Consider the following 17,929-nt stretch of genomic DNA (forward strand, 5'->3'; position numbering starts at 1 on the left):
TATTTGCATCTTCATGAAGGCGTTTTAATTAAGGCTTTGAATCATTAGCTTTCGAGGGCTCTGCGATAGGCACAAAAACCATCAGGAGTGAATTACGAAGGAAGGGTATCTGCATCACGTGAACCCAGGATCTAATACCTTTAAAGGACAAGTTCGGTATTTTAGACTTAAAGCCCTGTTTTCAGATTGTTTATGGTCAAATAGAATGGTTTTGACTGAAATTTCGACATTTTCGGCTGCCCTGAGAATTTTCGCGTGTTTGTGTTTCAGCTCAGACCTCTACAATGGGTCTATAGGTGCACTGGAACAATCCTTCCTAAAATGCATTAAACTTTCGTTTACAAAGACGTGAAACTCACCGAGTGGTCAGGGGTGTTCACTGGTATGCTCACACAAAAATCGCTGCAAAAGACGCATTCCAACAGGTTTTATCGTAGTTTTTACCAACTCCATTGACTGTATTAGACGTCCTGTGAGGTACGGTATTACTCCGCGCCGGGAACTTTGTTTCTATTCTTGCAATTGGCAAAGGCGGATTAGCGCCACCACCTGGGCTGGAGTGTTTATTATTCAAGCTCTAAGCGGAAGAATGTACGGGTGTGAGGCGTTTGGGGAAATAGGTCCACAAGTTAACAACGAATGCTAAAACAGCTGTTGGAATGCGTCTTTTGCAGCGATTTTTGTGTGAGCATATCAGTGAACACCCCTGACCACTCGGTGAGTTTCACGTCTTTGTAAACAAAAGTTTAATGCATTTTAGGAAGGATTGTTCCAGTGCACCTATAAAGCCATTATAGAGGTCTGAGCTGAAACACAAACACGCGAAAATTCTCAGGGCAGCCGAAAATGTCGAAATTTCAGTCAAAACCATTCTATTTGACCATAAACAATCTGAAAACAGGGCTTTAAGTCTAAAATGCCGAACTTGTCCTTTAATTCGGCTTCGGGAGGGCTGGCACCGGGCTTATCAAACGCATAAACCACACTCCCTAATCAACAATATCCGCATTGCTAATAATCAATAGCCTGCGTTAACTGCCATTTCGAAGCATGGGTCAATGCAGGGCCGGATCAAATTGCAGCGTCCTTGCCATCCACTGTGCTATTGTTTCAAGTGAATCATTAAGGGTCTATGTATAGCCCAGCTCAATGAGCAAACGGGGTGAGGAAAAACTGCATTACGAGGCCCAAACTTTTACAGTAAAAATGTGTTTGGAAAATGTCCATATTTAATGCAACCATGAGTTAAAACAATCTAGCATTTGTAAAATGTAAGTACTCTAAAAATGTTGATTTTTTTATTTCAACCTATGTTTGGGTCAAAAAGGCACAAACCCAACTGGGTTTAAGTTAATCTATGCTGGGTTGTTGCAACCAATAATTGTGTTTTATAAATTTTTTCACATTTTCTAGGTTCATTTTTCAAAAAAAATTTGACACCACTATGCATTACAAATCACCCAGCATTTTTTTATAATAGCGTTTGTAATGCTGCTACTTTTGTGGCACAAAGAGAGTTTCTGCACGAGCGCGCCCCTTGGCTTTGGGATGCGCCGGGATTTCACTGTAATTCATTAAAATTCATTAATTGAGAAAACGCACATTTACACGATTAATCGTTGCAGCCATAGACTATACTCAAAAATGCTTGGTTATTTTAACCAATGGTTGGGTAACATATGGACAACAGCAAATGTTGGGATTAAATTTGCTTATACTGTTTTTTTCAATGCATGGTTGGGTCAAACAAAGACATTTTCAAATATATTTAATACTAACAAGATGCGTCACTGCTATTGCTATGAAGGGGGGAGAATGTAGCGGTCAATATGGCCGCACTAGTCCCGCCTTAAACCTATCTTTATATTTTATCCATATGCTTTTTGCAAAGCGCATATTTTGTATGCGTAGCTCATGCATGCGCGCACAATAGAATTTAGTATGTTGCCAAGAAGATGCATTGCATTTGGTTACAATGCGCATGCGTTAAACATCTGTGTACATGCAGGAGTCAAATAAACTACACGTTGCAAGGCTGTGTGTTCGACCGTACGTGTACGTTCGTGTACATGTAAAACAAACTATACTCTTTTACAATAAAAACCATTAAAGAATGACACGCTCTAGGGAAAGGCCTTTGCACATGCTCGCCTAAAAATACTTTTTATAGGTTAAATTGACCCCAAATTTGTAAAAAAAAGTTAAAACCATCGGAGCCAATGGTGTAGTGGACAGCGCTCCAACACATGGTGCAGACACACTTCTGCCGACCCGAGTTCGAATCCCGGCTTGAGGTCCTATGCCAATCCCTTACCAGTCTCTTCACCCTACACTTTCCTGTCATCTCCTTAATTACTTTCTATCCAATAAAGGCAAAAATGGGCAAAATAAATAACTTGCAGGTGCCACAAATAACGTTGACAACAATGGCTGTTTAGATGCTGCTGAAATCTGCAGAGCTTTTCAACACGAGCAGCTTTCATGCAAGTACACGCATTAGTCACATCGTGTCATGACTTCCCCAACCTTCAGCGACTCGTATACACAAGCTGCACAGAAAAACAGGCTTAAGCCACTTAAATAAAAAGCCTGTTTGTGATCTCATGCGTTCATACTTCTTTACTCCGCCCTGTTGCCCGTGCTTCACTGGAAATCATGACTCCTTTCTGATAATTGTATTGTACATCACACCTAATTAAATGTCCATAAGCACCAATACAGCAGGAAGAGCAGGGCATTTCTGCCCGCGGCCGAGCCCCCAGAGGCGAGCAGCAATCACTCCATTAGAGCCAGCGCTGGGCTGCAGCTGAGCTGGCCAATATCAGCAAATTAGTTTAGCCACGGGGATGGGGGAAGGGTGCGGCGGCAACATACCGACAACAACAGTGTCAGTCATCGGGCATATGCAGCCAGCCCAAATTAACAGGAGGAACAAGTGAGAGATGCAGGAGGAGACAAAGAGGCAAGACACGGAGACCACGATTGACTCGGGGAGAAAGACTCGTGCTGTTTATGATCGATTCAGTGGTGAATTGTCTTTGTGTCTGAGCAACCCCTTAGAGATCCTTCTCTTGCTGTCTCTCTCTCTCTCTGCTTCACTTTAGCTTTTTCCAGTGTCTCAAGGCACTGTTTTTCAGCCAATCTAGTGTCGACACGACTCTTATAACAATTCACACACCGAATCACTGTATAACAGAGAACCTGTTTTGCTTATTAACAATACACACTCACTAAACGTGTCGCTCTCATCACATTAATGCATTGTACATCTTATCCACGACATTAATGGGTTGAAGCTAAAAAATAAATGTGTTGAGGGTGTCTACGTCCTTGAAATTAGCATGCAATGCTGGCTCTTACAGATGTGAGGCACAAAATGGTGCTGGGTTAACAACAGTCCATTATCACACTTGAAATAAATGCAACTACTAACACGGTGTCAAATTATATAGCTACTATATTATCAACTGGCAGTCAAATTGGTTTTTTATTTAAACTACATATTTTTTCTTTTTCACACTTTGTGTGAAGCATTATTAGCAAATGCAGCAACAAGTCCACGCAACTGATGGATTACAAAGCAGTTACATTTACAACCAAAGTAAATACCCATTTTATATATTCAGCAAACAATGCCAAGTTGTAAATGCATTTGGAGCTTGGCAAGCGTAAATTATAGACCATTTTGAACAAACTGATTCATTAAAAGCACAACTCAGTCCAACTTCAAACAACTGACCCTTTTCACACTTAAGCCAAAGTTGTCAAAGTTGGATTAAACGCACACTATGAGGCTGTTTACACTTGGCATTAACATGCGTTTTCGTCGATCGGATCACAAGTGGACGACGTTAATGCCAGGTGTAAACGGTGTTCAAAACGTTTTGAACGCGTCCACTTTCGACCACTTTCAACCACATCCAGAGGTAGTCGAAACCACTTTCGATCGGATCGCTTTGGAGTTGCGGAACGCATATGTGGTTGAATGTGTTCGAACAGCCACACGCGACCGCCTTCTCTCCGCCCATTTATCTAATCTGAGGTATTAAACACAAATTTTACGTCTTTTTTTTTTCTTCTGGCGTGAACATAAGGTGAACAGCGCTATTTTTAGCCTTTCATTGATAAAACTACTGCGGGTGTTCTCCGTAGTTTCGTTTTGAAAGCGTGAAAGTTGCGCAATCCTATTTCATCAATTGCGCTGAAATTCAGAAAAAGCTCTTACATACACGCGTACAAAACTCTGTGCAGCATGTATACTTGCTAAACAAGCAGCGGACTCCGCCATAATATTAGTTTGCGTCCATATAAATTCATAATTACTCCCGCTCGTGTTTGAATGACAGCAGAGAGACTCGCCCACCGTCTCACAGACCACCCCCTCACAGTTTTCAGGACAGAAGCGGTGGAAAGTGGACAAAAGAGACGGATTTAAATACCAGGTGTAAACGTAATGTGTCTCTCTCGTCCACTTGTGATCCGATCGATGAAAACACATCTTAATACCAAGTGTAAACAGCCCCATGACGCTGCTAAGGTGAATGTGTTTTCGCTGTAAATGGCCAAAAAATAAACCAAATTTTACATTATTGTTGATAGAACTGCAGTATTTTTATGAGGTGTTCAAGACTTCATTTATTATAGTAGGCCTATCGCTAAGAAAAATCATTAACGTTTTTATTAGGTTTATTTGTTTGATAATTGTTTTTCTTTCCCAGTTATTTTGTTCTGTTAATTATATTATTACACTTTGTGCTTGCAAAAACATAAAGGTCTGCAAATCCTTATGCGACAAAGACACATACACGCCAGTGGCCATTGCGGTGTTTACGCCTTCACGGAGAAAAATGTGAAAAGGGTCTATTGCCTTACGGAAATTAGTGAGCGCTTGTGCAAGCATGAGAAATGGTAGACAGGACATATACACATTTATCCCACCCCGTTGTGTCCCTCCATTATTCAGTCTTTACCAGAGAATGGTTTACATGAGCTGAGAGAAGCTCAGTCATCTGTGACAATCACAGTGTGTGTGTTGGGGAAGACGTGCGCTCACAAACAAGGCTGGACGCACCTGTCCTTTTACATCTTTAAACCCCTTTAAACAGCAATTGGCTCTCAGTATATGCATATGAGTGAGGAGGGCAAGAAGAAAGGTTGAATGAAAAGCGTGTCGATTAATGGTTAGATTTTGATTGAGTGAGGGGTGGAAACATCACTGTGACAGCGTGAAGATCTGCTGCACACGCTACCCGAGCGCACACACATCACAAAAAGATCTCATGCTTAAGAAGAGGCGGAGCGATTGATTGCAGCAAGCAGGTTTCTCTCCGGTGCTAACTGGATTCCCAGGTCATTAGATAAAGTACATGGGGTGACGTTGTTCGACCCTTAAGACTAGAGGAGAACCATATTAATGAGGTTGTTTTGTCAGGAGCGAGGCAATTTCCTCGGCTCAGGGCAGAAGAGGGTCGCTGGGATCGGACGATGAGAGCCAGGCTCACGTGGCATGAAACAGAAGCTAGTGTTTTAAAAAAAACTTGTCCTCCAGAGAGTCATGATTATCACGCATGTAATGAATTGACTTTATTATGTAGAAGCACTTTGTAAATCTGCTAATGCTGGAACCTGCCAATATCCTCATTTATTGTTATGGCCTCTCCCGGATTCAAAGATCACAGTTGCTCCGTACAATGAATGAAACGAACCCAGTGATGAATTAAGGGAGAGAAAGAGAGAGAGAGAGAATGAAGGAGAAGGGATGTCAATGAGGGGAGTGAGGAGGGGGTCAGGGCAATCGACCACTATTTCAGTGGACAGATGCTCGTGTCCCAATTAAGAAGAGAGGGGTGACAGCGAGCATTTAGAGAGGTGAGGGCCTGGGCTCTAACAGCATGTCCGCTACACGCATTTCAGTAGTGGTGAACATCACCTTTTTGGAATTATTTTTTGAGGGGTGATTTCTAGGAAATTTAATTGAATAATTATAAAAATACGTGTAAATTTTGCGAAATTCAAGTACAAGAGGGTGCCAAAAACACATTGGCTTGTTACAATCAAAGTAGTCCCTTTTGGAAAGTCGTACCACTAAGCGGACATGTCTGCACAGTTATTTCAGTAATAAAAGACTCAAGATCAATCTACTTGAATTGGAAAAGACATATCTTTAAATCGTGTGCTAAAATTAAAAAAACATTGAAATAATAAAAACCTGACCATAACTGTACCATAACTTTTGTTTCTAAGCCCAAATTGCACTAAAATCACTTTTAAAGGGGCCATGGCACAAGACTTTTTTAAGATGTCAAATAAATATTTGGTGTCCACAGAGCACATATGTAAAGTTTTAGCTCAAAAACCCCCACAGAAAATTTATTATGACACATTAAAATTGCCACTTTGTAGGTGTGTGCAAAAATGTGCCGTTATGGGTGTGTCCTTTAAAATGCAAATAAGTGGATGAAGTGCAAACACTGATCACAATAACGGTGGTTTGTTGCAATTGAAACTCAATTGTGCTGTGAATTATTTTCTCTCTCTCTCTCTCTGCACTATATGGCAGTGCTGTGATTGGACAGTGCAGATTAAGGGGCGGTATTATTATAATAAGAGCTCCTTATGACATCATATAGAGCGCCAAATTTCAACAACCTATTTTTTCATGTGCTTGTAGTAAATGGTTTACCAAAATTAAGATACTGTGTTGATCTTTTTCACATTTTCTAGGTTGATAGAAGGACTGGGGACCCAATCATAACACTTAAAATAAAGTCAGATTTTCATGCCATGGCCCCTTTAATTGAGGTCATTTTAGCTATAGGTTGGCAACGCCTCTTGTGACTTTGCCTCTCCCCAAGAGAAACATCACTGTTTATTATATTGTGATTGGTTCTTTTAACTAGAAGGCAGGACTTCCAGTCCATATTGAGCATTGCATTGTCCTCTATTCATAGTAATAGCAGTGCTCAATCTTGTTAAATCTAATGTATTTGAGACAATCAAGGATGATACAAACACAGCTATGAATAGAAAATAGCAGTCAAAGATTGTAAAGCATGGAGTATGATGATCTATAAAGTGACAGAAAGTCAGCCTCCACCGAACAGCTTAATCATATTTATCGTTGTCAAATACTGTGAAAGAATAACCATTTGTTAAAAATAATGAGAAAAAGAACCATAGGTACAGAAATTCAACAAAATGAAAACAAAACAGGCTACAAAACATCCCTGTAATAACGGTTCGAAAATAAGCCACCTTTAACAATCTACACTTATCTTTTTAAACATAAATAATGCATAAATGACTCCACTAATCGATCGCTCGTGCACATTCCTAGCACTTACAGGCCAACCGGTATCCAATCCATCTTACAAGCAACAACACAGATGAGCATTGATTAATTAGATGGATAAAGTACTTGAGTGGGAAGGAAAAGAAGGGCCACTGGTGTCCTTGTCTTCCCTCTTGACATTTACAGCCATCAGACAAAGACCCCGGGATCTGCACTTAATCAAGGTAAAGATAATCACAAAACATACTATATGTTATTCTGGGTAAGAGCAGACTACTGCTGCCCTCAGCACTCTTCCGAGCAATCCGATTACAGGCTGCTTGGATGCCCGGGCTCTGGCACGCACGCACGCACCCCCCCCCCCTTCGGCTCCCGCGGCTGTCATAGCCTGCCCTGCATCCTACCCCCCACCATCACCACCTTAGCTGTTCAGTACTATTAACAAAGCCTCCTGGGGTACCTCCACACACTCCGTGGGGGGAGGCGTACAGGCAAGCTGAGGGACCTCCGGGCTAATTGCGTCCTGCTGTGGGGAAGTAGCCATCAGAACAGTAATGTGCCTATTTGCTCGGGATGCAACGTTATCTCAACATGAAGATCTTTTGGCAAGATAATATAAATCAAGAATTTCATTGGCTTAATAAACTAGATGGTTTTGCTCTCTGATCAACACGTCTTTTGAAGAATTGCGTTTTTAAGTAGCTCATTAATAATCCAAACCAAAAGTGTCAGCAGAGATCGGATGAGTAAGACACGTTTGCGAGAGTTTCAATCTTTCTCTCGCCTTTTTTTAATTGATCAATTAACGGCATGTAAAACCAAGCTGGCGTTACAACCTAAACATGTGTGAGCTAGATGGGGCTTTGTAGAAAATATCTGGTGCCGTGCTTCACACAAGCTAATTAAACTTGTAAATCTCAGTGTTGGTGGTTGGTTTCACTATGGAGAAAAACGTATGAAAACTGCAGGCATTAAAAGTAGAAAAGAGCCGACTGTCAGCACATTTCACTTCTAAAAAACCCATAGAGTTAAAAGGGGAAACCCATAAGCTTTGTTAAACAAGCATGAGCCAGGAAGACTACGGTAAAATCTAAAGCAAAGGTAAATCAAATCTCATGAGTTTTCAGCACACTGCACCAGCACCGTACATGTGCATCCGGGCAAAACTATAGGGAAATGAAAGCAGGCAATTATCCACATCAAACCTCCTGTTTGATCTAGCTTTTGACATATGCAAAAAATAATAAATAAAACACAAATGGGAATAGCAGTGAAGGTGCCGTAAAACTGGACGGCAGAGAGGAAGGAAAAGCCGACTCAACTCACCAGCTTAAAATCCTGAATGCTACAGATGAAGTAGGGCGTATTCGGCCGTCGGCTCTCTATGTACACACAATCTGTGAACAAAATACAAAGAGAGAGAGAATACAAACAGAGCGTTATCATCATTATCTCAACAGACCTAATGCTAAAACATGATCTCTATTATATTCATCTTCCCAAAGTCAAACCCGCATAAAATCGGGTTTCCCTTTGTAAAATACAAGTGGAATGTGAGTAATAGGATTAAAAAGCTTTTGGATGCAGGACAGTCTGCCCTTTCCAGAAAACATCAAGGGGAGTCCGAGAATGAAGTCCAGTAATGCTCCAACACAATTATGATTACGGTTTGGGGAATAGAGTTTATTTACAGACACAACAAAGGGAAAAAAGACAATGAAGTTCACAACACAAATCCCATTATGATAACTTAATTGCATAACGTGTCCTGCCCAATGCAAACCACCCGTGCTTTGAACAGAAGTTAGTAGAGGGAGTAGAGTGGCTAGTGGCTTAAATTAAATCTGACTGGTGGTATGGTCAGGTCACGAACCTTCATCTCCTTAACAAAAACATTCACACTGCACAGCCCCAACAAGAGAAAGCAGCTTCAGCTAAGGAGACACACACACACACACACACTTCCTTCCTCTGCGGTCAATCTGCCAAACATTTGTAGAGTGCGGAGGATGAAAAGATCACCCTCTTGTTTCCACCCGCTTTGCCACAGAGAGACAATCTGAGCCTCTCTTGAAATGGAAAATACTTTGGTGCCGTGCTGTAGTGACACAAAAATTACGATATACGGAAAAAAACCTACATCTGTTTGAAAGAAAGGGAGTGTTCAGAGCTGTTTGCTAGATAAGAATCTTGTTTACACAGAAGAATGAGCTTCCAGTTTGAAGACAAACATTCTTTGATAGTTCAAATGTGTTAAGAGCACAAAGAGGGCTGTGCTTTTCTGTTTGGATCACCCCATTGTCAGACGGAGAGGTGCCAGCCTTTGCTCAGTTTAAAACATTCATAACATTACACTGCTATTTCACACTACAGATCCATTTAGCGCTGGCACCCAAAACGGTATGCGTGTTACCCGGCCTGCTTAAGTTAAGGGTGTGGGTTGCTGTGGTTTCAAGTCAAGTCAACATTAAATCAAAATAATTTACTTTCTTATCATACATTCGTGGTCTCACAGTTTACAGCTAATCAGTTTACATGATTTTATAGATAAAGTCTCAATCCAAATGTACTCACTTCACTTCTAAAAGGACTCTTTCGCTAATGACACTGTTAGGAAAAAATTGTCAAATTATGTACCCTTTTAAAGGGTCCTAATATGTACTATAATGTACAAATGTGTGTACCAATATGTTCATCTAGGGGTTTTTTCCTGGACAGGGCTTACCCAGGTACCAGATTTAAATGCATGTTTGAGCTGCCTTCATAAAAAAACCTTGCACTGACATTAGGGATGTCCCGATCCGATAGACCTTTCTCACAGTAACCGGAAATACGTAATCGTCGTGTAAGCGGAGTTCCTGTCAAGCGTCAACACACTAGAAAAACATAAACCCGGGCAAGTTTAAAATGGATCAAAAAGTCTACACAACTTCGTTAACGGATTTGCCAAATATTACATTTGCTGGTGTGACACGACTAATGGAGGAAAACTTTTTCCATGAAGAATTTGTCCATAAATTTCTAGGTAAGTAGAGAGCGAGTCTAACTGTTACTGAACTGTTAACTAAAACGACACATTATAAGTCTCGCCGAATAGCCTGAATCCACTTCTGTCTAACTTCACCATCAACAGAGAATTGATGGAACAGATACGGCTTTTTACATTGCCTTGACTGCGGAGGAAGTAAATTTCCGCGACGATTGCGTATTTCCGGTCATAAATACGGAAGTTGTGAGAAAGGTCTATCACGTGATCGGAAATCGGCCCCGATCACGTGGTTTCAGACTCTATCGGAATCGGACGTTACCTCCCGATCAGGACTCGGATACATATGCAGGGTTTAAAATCCATTAAGTTCTCGCTCTGCTCCGCACCAGTGTACGCGCTGCGCTGGTGCGTGTGAACTGAAGAGAATAGGCTTGTTCGACTTCATCCGGCTGCCGGTTCTTGTGGTGCTGCATGACGTCAAAGTTCCGCGAGAACGATTTAAAAGCAAACTCCTCCGTATGATTTCGTGGATCACTCTCGCGGTAGTTTGAAGTGACCCGGCTGTCGATTGTTGCGGCACCGCATGAAGTCGAACAAGCCTATTGACGTGCTTTCATTCATAGGCTTCACACTCGTGCGTGCAAGGAACCCACGACAAAACCGCGTTTTACCGCTCATTTAAACGACGCGTTGATCGTTATTGTCAACATGTGCTCAGACGCTGTTCCGCCTCTCACTCAGAACCTCAAGAACGCGCATTCGCGCAGGAGCATTTGACATTACTGTAGAGATGAGAGAGAGAAAGAGAGGTAAGAATGGTGCCCATGTCGAAAAAACTTAATAGAAGTCTAGAAACAAAGTATTAAAGTATGTATAGCCATGTCACTCATCTCATTACAAAATGTTAACTAGATAACTGGATACAACTGATTGTATAGTTTAATAAAATAATGTATTTTGATTATACAAATGAATCACGACCTAACTATAGGTATTTTATAACTAACTGCTGACCAGCTTAGGGAATCTCTATGGCTAATTTATAAGATATTGCTGAATCAGTATGTTGTTTTTCTTGTTAATTGAGTCTTTTTGGGTAGCCTATCTTATGCCTAGAATGAGTCAAGGAGGTTAAGTCTTATAACTTCATTCAAAGTTTGATCAATTGTGCATAATGACATGTGCACCAAATGCATATAGGGTGTCAGACTCATAGATTTGCATAATTTAAAGTTCAGGTTTTAAAGTTTGGGTCAACATGTGGCACAGCTTTAAAACTGAAACTTATAAAATCCTATCAGAGATACAAAATGTCATTGAAACACACCCAGTGGCTTTGCTGTCATCAGGATTAAACATGTTACCCCTCGAACCCTCCCTCCCAACAGAGCCTCCCCACAAAACAAACCCCAATTTAACCCCTGAACATATATACTATATATTCATTATTTTTTAACACATCTGTAGTTATGCGCTGGCACAGAGTTAGACTCTTTTGACGCCACACAGAAACAGCAATGCGTGCGGCATGACATAAGGAACATCCTGGACTGGTTCTGTTTTTTGCTCTTCTTTATTCTTTTTTTTTATGTATTATAGAAGTATCGGATCGGGACTCGGTATCGGCAGATACTCAAAATCAAATGACTCGGACTCGAGGGCAAAAAAACCTGATCGGGACATCCCTAACTGACATATCTTAACATATATCAGTGCTAGGGGTGGGCGATAAACTGATAGATATGATAAACCGGTAGAAATGTTTCAACAGGAAGAGATTTTGGACTATCGTCTCTATAAAGGTTACGCGCCACGTCACGTTCGTGTGCATGTGGTCATGAAACCTTAACGTTTGTACACGTATTTAAGCAATGCCGTTTTAAAACAAATGATTTTAAGGCATTGAAACACAAATAATCGATCTATATGCGTGCGCTGTTTCTGTGTAAGGGGAGTGCGCAAGTCGAGCATCTGCTGCTCATTTAAAGGGACGTTCCATTTTTTTTGAAAATATGCTAATTTTCCAGCTCCCCTAGAGTTAAACATTTGATTGTTAATGTTTTTGAATCCATTCAGCTGATCTCCGGGTCTGACACTAGCACTTGTAGCTTAGCTTAGCACAATCCATTGATTCTGAATAGACCATTAGCATCGCGCTAAAAATAATCAAAGAGTTTCAATATTTTTCCTATTTAAAACTTGACGGCAGAAGGCGTAGTGATATTACGCAGTGCCTGAAAATAGTCCCCTGCTATTGAAAGTAACCAAGGGGGCTGTTTTTGGCCAGTGCGTAATATCACTACGCCTGCTGCAGCCATGTTACGGCAGCAAAGTCCTTGATTATTACGCCAGAATGAGAGTATAGTTCCTAGCCATATCTGCCTAGAAAATCGCAACGTTTAATTTTCCGTCGGCCTAAGTACACGATGTAACTACAGAAGAGTCAAGTTTACAAAAATAGGAAAAACATCTAAACTCTTTGGTTATTTTTTGTGTGATGCTAATGGTCTAATCTGATTCAATGGATTGTGCTAAGCCAGTGGTTCTCAAACTTTTTTGGCGTGCGGCCCCCCTTGTATACAGTGCATCCCTTCGTGCCCCCCCCAAAGAAAATTCATGACATAAAACCTTCCAAAACGTAATAATTGAATTTAAAAAAGCATATTAAATTATACAATGTAGTGCTGTTGGTTAGTAGCCTTATTTTTCTGAGATTTAATTACACAGAATTTGTGATAAATTAATTTATTTTATAAAATGTCATAAAACCGGGGGCCCCCTTGGCACCATCTCAGGCACCCCCAAGGGGGCCACGGCCCCCAGTTTGAGAACCACTGTGCTAAGCTATGCTAAAAGATCAGCTGAATGGATTCTAAAATGGTAAAAATCAAATGTTTAACTCGGGAGTTGGAAAATTAGCATATTTTCAAAAAAAAGTGGAGTGTCCCTTTAAGCTTGCGAGCATTTTTGTTGCTTTATTGGCCTTAAATAAATGAAGAGTTTGGATCCAAAACGCAATAAATCCATTTTGACAAATTTCGGTAAAAACGTGTTTTCTATACCAAGAAAGTGTCAAGGTGAAAACCACTATTTTCTGTTACAAACTTTCACATAGCATCTTTAGGTTATAAAAACATAAAAAATTAAAATCCATAACTTGATTTTCAAAGATTTATTATAAAAACGGATTATTTTTTCCACAAAATGCAATAAATCCATGACAAGTTTTTATTTAAAATGCTATAAATCTATTGAATCAATAGCCTATACAAATGTGCATTCATCTTTGCCATGTTATATTCATTTAGTTGAGTAGTTGTACACACTAAATAAAAATATAAACATTAATGTCATTAATCAAAACACTTACTTTGTCATATTAATAACACTGTCATTGCTGCGGTACAAAGTAGATGAGGAAAACTAGGACTCCGTGTACTCAGCGCGCCGCCATTGTTTGTTTACATTGCGTGAATGATGCGCTGTAATTTCTGGAACGGATTTATTGCGTTCTGTAAAAAAGGAGGAGTGGCGTTTATTGCGTTTTGGGAAAAAAGGGAGAAACGATGACAGAATAACACGGCGGATATTGGATTTTGCGTAAAATTAAGAATTTACTTTTTAATACATACTGACCTGATTAATACGGATTCTGGCAGTAACTAATTTTTTTCAAAAATGGTGTTTATTGCGTTTTGGAACCAAACTCTTCAAATATATGCACCAAAATTCCCATCTTTGCAAGTATCCTCATAAACACGACCATTAAAATGGTCAGTTAAGTAAACAGCTACAAGGGAAAAAAATGCATGTATATTGGATTCAGACTTTGGTCTTAAAGGGAAAGTTACCTAATTTTGCTCCTGTCCGTCACTCGTGTTTATCAAACAGCATTGAGAGAAAATCTCTTACTGCTCTTGACTAAATCACTTTTCTACATTTTATAAGATATACACATACACACATAATTATTTATAATCATTCCTTCATCACTGACTGTTTATCTTCAGTGATCTTGTGTTTTGTAAGTTTTTATCTTCTTTTTATGCTTGTATTCATTTTGAATTATGAAAATTCTATGGCATTAAAGATTTTAATAACATAAAAACCTTATTAAAAAGATTTTAAAAACTCTACTGTGATACATATGGTTATCATGATACAAAATGAATCCTATCGTGATAAGATTTTGGTCATATCGCCCACCCCTTTCAGTGTTTTGTCTAATGATGCAAACCAGTATAGTTTTTTATTAAGGTTTGTTTGTAAAAACTACTCAAATGTCCTAATATAACTATTAATCTAAAACCTGTCTCATAGGGTACCAATTAAAGCTGTACTTGTAAATGTAACGCATGTCTTAATTTTAGTATTAACACCAATTTTCAAAAAACAATAAAGTGCACATGCAATATTTTTCCTTTGTTGAATATCATGTTTCACTTGAAAACATGTCATAGTAAAACGAGTTGCAAACAGCAGCATTAACACCACACCTTTTGTATTTTTCGTTCATGGCTCACGGCACAGATACTGAATCTATTTGCCTGCCAGAATGCAAGGAATCCATTCTCTCTAAATGAATCTACCAGTCGTGTTAAGAGACTATAAGCCGCAATCCTCAGAGGTAAATCACTCTCAACACAAGGCAGGTTAAGAAATATATCATCACCATTCACCTCTTTTGTTCTCCACCGCCCCTCCCCTACTCGTCTGAAGGTGGCGGCACAGGTCATTGGCAGCACTGATGGATATATATTCACTTATGTTATCTTGTAAATGAGAATATGAGCGGGAGTAGAAACAGACGGGCAGAGCTCAGCCCACCCCACTGCCGACCTATAAAGCCTCAGAAAACCTTGTTCAGACCAGCTCTGATAACAAGCCTTTCCTGCGATTCAAAATGGCCTCTTCTGCATTCCTAACGCCCTCCCACCCACCCGCAATGGTTTACATTGTGCACAGCCTATTAAATATCTTCATTCCTCCTGCTGCATTGAACAGATAAACGCAACAGGATCAATACTGGCAGCAAGCAAAACAAATAAATAAAAGATGTGCGCTAACAGTGCTGGAAAGAAATTGCCCTTCTTTTGTTAGTAGTTGCTTTTAGTCACCTCAGCCCATGCTATGTGAATTTATCCCTGGAATACTAAAGTGTTCAGATACACATTTATTTCAATGTGGTTTTTACACCACAATGACTTTAGCATCTCCTGATCTGTGCTCAAAGGGTCTCTCTCTCTCACACACACACACACACACACACACACGCTTGGGTGTGCGAGAACATGTTTGTGTCACGCTTCAGGAGCTGTGTGTTCAGATACGGCTGCTGGGTAACAGCAAACCGCGAATCCTTCAATAACACACAAGTGTTGGTTAAGGAATTAGTGAGCTGATGACAAAATTGAGTAGTCACTGCTTGTTAATCTACAACTCATGTTTTATTGTGCAGTATGGCCTTTGTTTATGAGCCAGGAAGTGTGAATAAATTGTACGTTAAGCATGAGGGAATGAAGATCTCAACAGCCTGTTTATCTGTTATGACTTCAGCACCCTGATAAGCAACATTCACTTCCCTTTTAGCATTTACAATGATTATTGATTTTAGCTGTGAAACAAATATGTATTATTCAGAGGCTTGGCGAAATCCAGGTTCCTGTAACATATCCTAACTCTGTCATCCAAGCTAAAGTGTCAAATCTAAACATGAGCAAAGTTTGATTTTAGGCATTGATTTTTTATATTAATATTTGACATGGTCTTACTCCGTCAATAATATTAAAGCTATCAAGGTTACATTTTCACACAATGTTCTTCTTCACATTATGTAGGAGGATTTTATGGGTTCACACAAAAAAAGCAGAGCCACAAATGCGAATGAAAAACCCTGTGCGTTTATCCTTAAACACATCACATGCCTTGGAGTCCATAAAGAAATGCATTTCTATGTGAAATATTGTACTAAATGAATAAAAAAGAAACTTGGAAATGGACTGGAATGTTATAAATCAAAACAGATGCTAATAATTTGCTAAAACAACACATAAATAACTATCATGATTAACATGATCCAATATCCCACAAGGCCTGTGATGTCAGCCTAAACCGCAGTCGCTGTTTCATAGGACATGTAGACACAAGCCTTCAAAAACAATTTTTCACCTTGAAATAACATTTACCATAATAACAGCGACATGCGCTTCAATTCAACCAGCGTTCCAATGCCTTTTAAAAACATTTAATCCAAAAAGATACTTTTCCTCAACCATCTGTGAAACTCTTTCCAAACAAAAAGGCCCTCATGAACTAAATTGCATTTAATATTTTACAACAATGACAGTGCTCACTGGAGAGTTGGCGGGGCTGTAATTTGCGCTGTACTCTTCGAAAGCGGACCTTTAAGACTCCAATCTGTTCAGCTGCGTTCCAGCCATTTTGTGCTTTTAGAGAAGCCCCGCTTCTCCATCAGAGAGAAAGCAGGCAGAGAAAGAAAAAAGAGAAAGGGGTGTCTGGGGGAGGGGTGTATGGGATTTAAGGGGCTGAAGTATGGCGATATGCGCTGTTCTAGGGGCTTTGTGGACTCCCAAAAGCCTCCCAAAGGCCACAGGTCCTGGTTCTCTCTCTCTCAATCTCTTTACCTGTCTCTCTCCCTCTCCCTTTTAGTGGCCTGAGGAGAAAAGAAGGGTGGGGGCTTTGCAAACAGCACAGATCCATTATCGACCACTCGGCTGGAGCAGCATGGCTTCATCCTTAGATTGAGATTTATTGAGCTGAAGAAATAGTCCACCACAGACAAACGCACACACACCCTTGCTTAAAGATAATGATGCGACATTCGAAGTTGATCCGTTCGCAACTATTATTTCTTCATGTAATGTATGGTCACCCGTCACTTAGCAACATGAATATTCATGCAGGAAGAGGGGCAGAACTCCACCAATCCTCCTCCTCCATTGAGGCTTATTGTTCACTCAGCCATTCTTCCCAACCTGTGAAGCGTAGCTAATTTAAAATACACCTTTACCAATGAAAGAGACCTGCCCTGCTTTCCGTGTCAATCTTGTTGCGGTTTTAATCCTGTTCGCCTCAAGGCAGATCATTACCAACATGCAAACGCTGCTGCTTGGGTTCAGTGATGTCACGGCTCGACGCAGAGGGTCCTTTTATTTATTTAAAGTGGGTGCTTAGCTACTTAAGAATTTTTAAATCCTGGCAACTCTGCATCTTTCAATAGCTTATCACAGATATCATATGCAGGAGGAATGTAATAATGTAAACTCTGCGTGTCGCATTCACACACCACCCTTTACTACATGGTAAGCGCTCTGGCGCAGGTACCTCAGTTGGCACCAGTGCCCTTGTTTATCTAATTTTCACCGTAACTCATTTCCCTTGTCTTGGGACCTTCACCTTTAAACACACATACACGCACTTTCATATCAACCCTGTCTAGCTTGGAAATTTTTTGGCCCATCTCACAGCAGGAGATTAATACCTCCGGCCCAAATTATATCAAAACTTGTATGCTGTGCCCTCAGAGTAGTAGGCAGGAAAAGCCGAGTCCCCCGGGCCGGGAACAGAAGCCGCTTGACGAGCACAGCACACTTAGTCTGTAGCAGCTTTCTAATTTGTAACTGGCAGGT

General features: G+C 40.3%; 1 protein-coding gene across 2 annotated transcripts in view; it reads right to left on the reverse strand.

Moving 5' to 3' along the window:
- Positions 1-17,929, reverse strand: part of rerea (arginine-glutamic acid dipeptide (RE) repeats a) — a 137,991-nt gene that overhangs the window by 92,031 nt on the left and 28,031 nt on the right. For both annotated transcript variants that reach the window (XM_065285859.2, XM_065285858.2), the window contains exon 3: positions 8,618-8,688. In XM_065285859.2, coding sequence (XP_065141931.1) covers positions 8,618-8,688 — 71 coding nt within the window. The remainder of the gene's footprint in view (positions 1-8,617; positions 8,689-17,929) is intronic.

This window comes from Paramisgurnus dabryanus, chromosome 21 (genome assembly GCF_030506205.2).
Source record: "Paramisgurnus dabryanus chromosome 21, PD_genome_1.1, whole genome shotgun sequence".
Lineage (NCBI taxonomy): Eukaryota > Metazoa > Chordata > Actinopteri > Cypriniformes > Cobitidae > Paramisgurnus > Paramisgurnus dabryanus.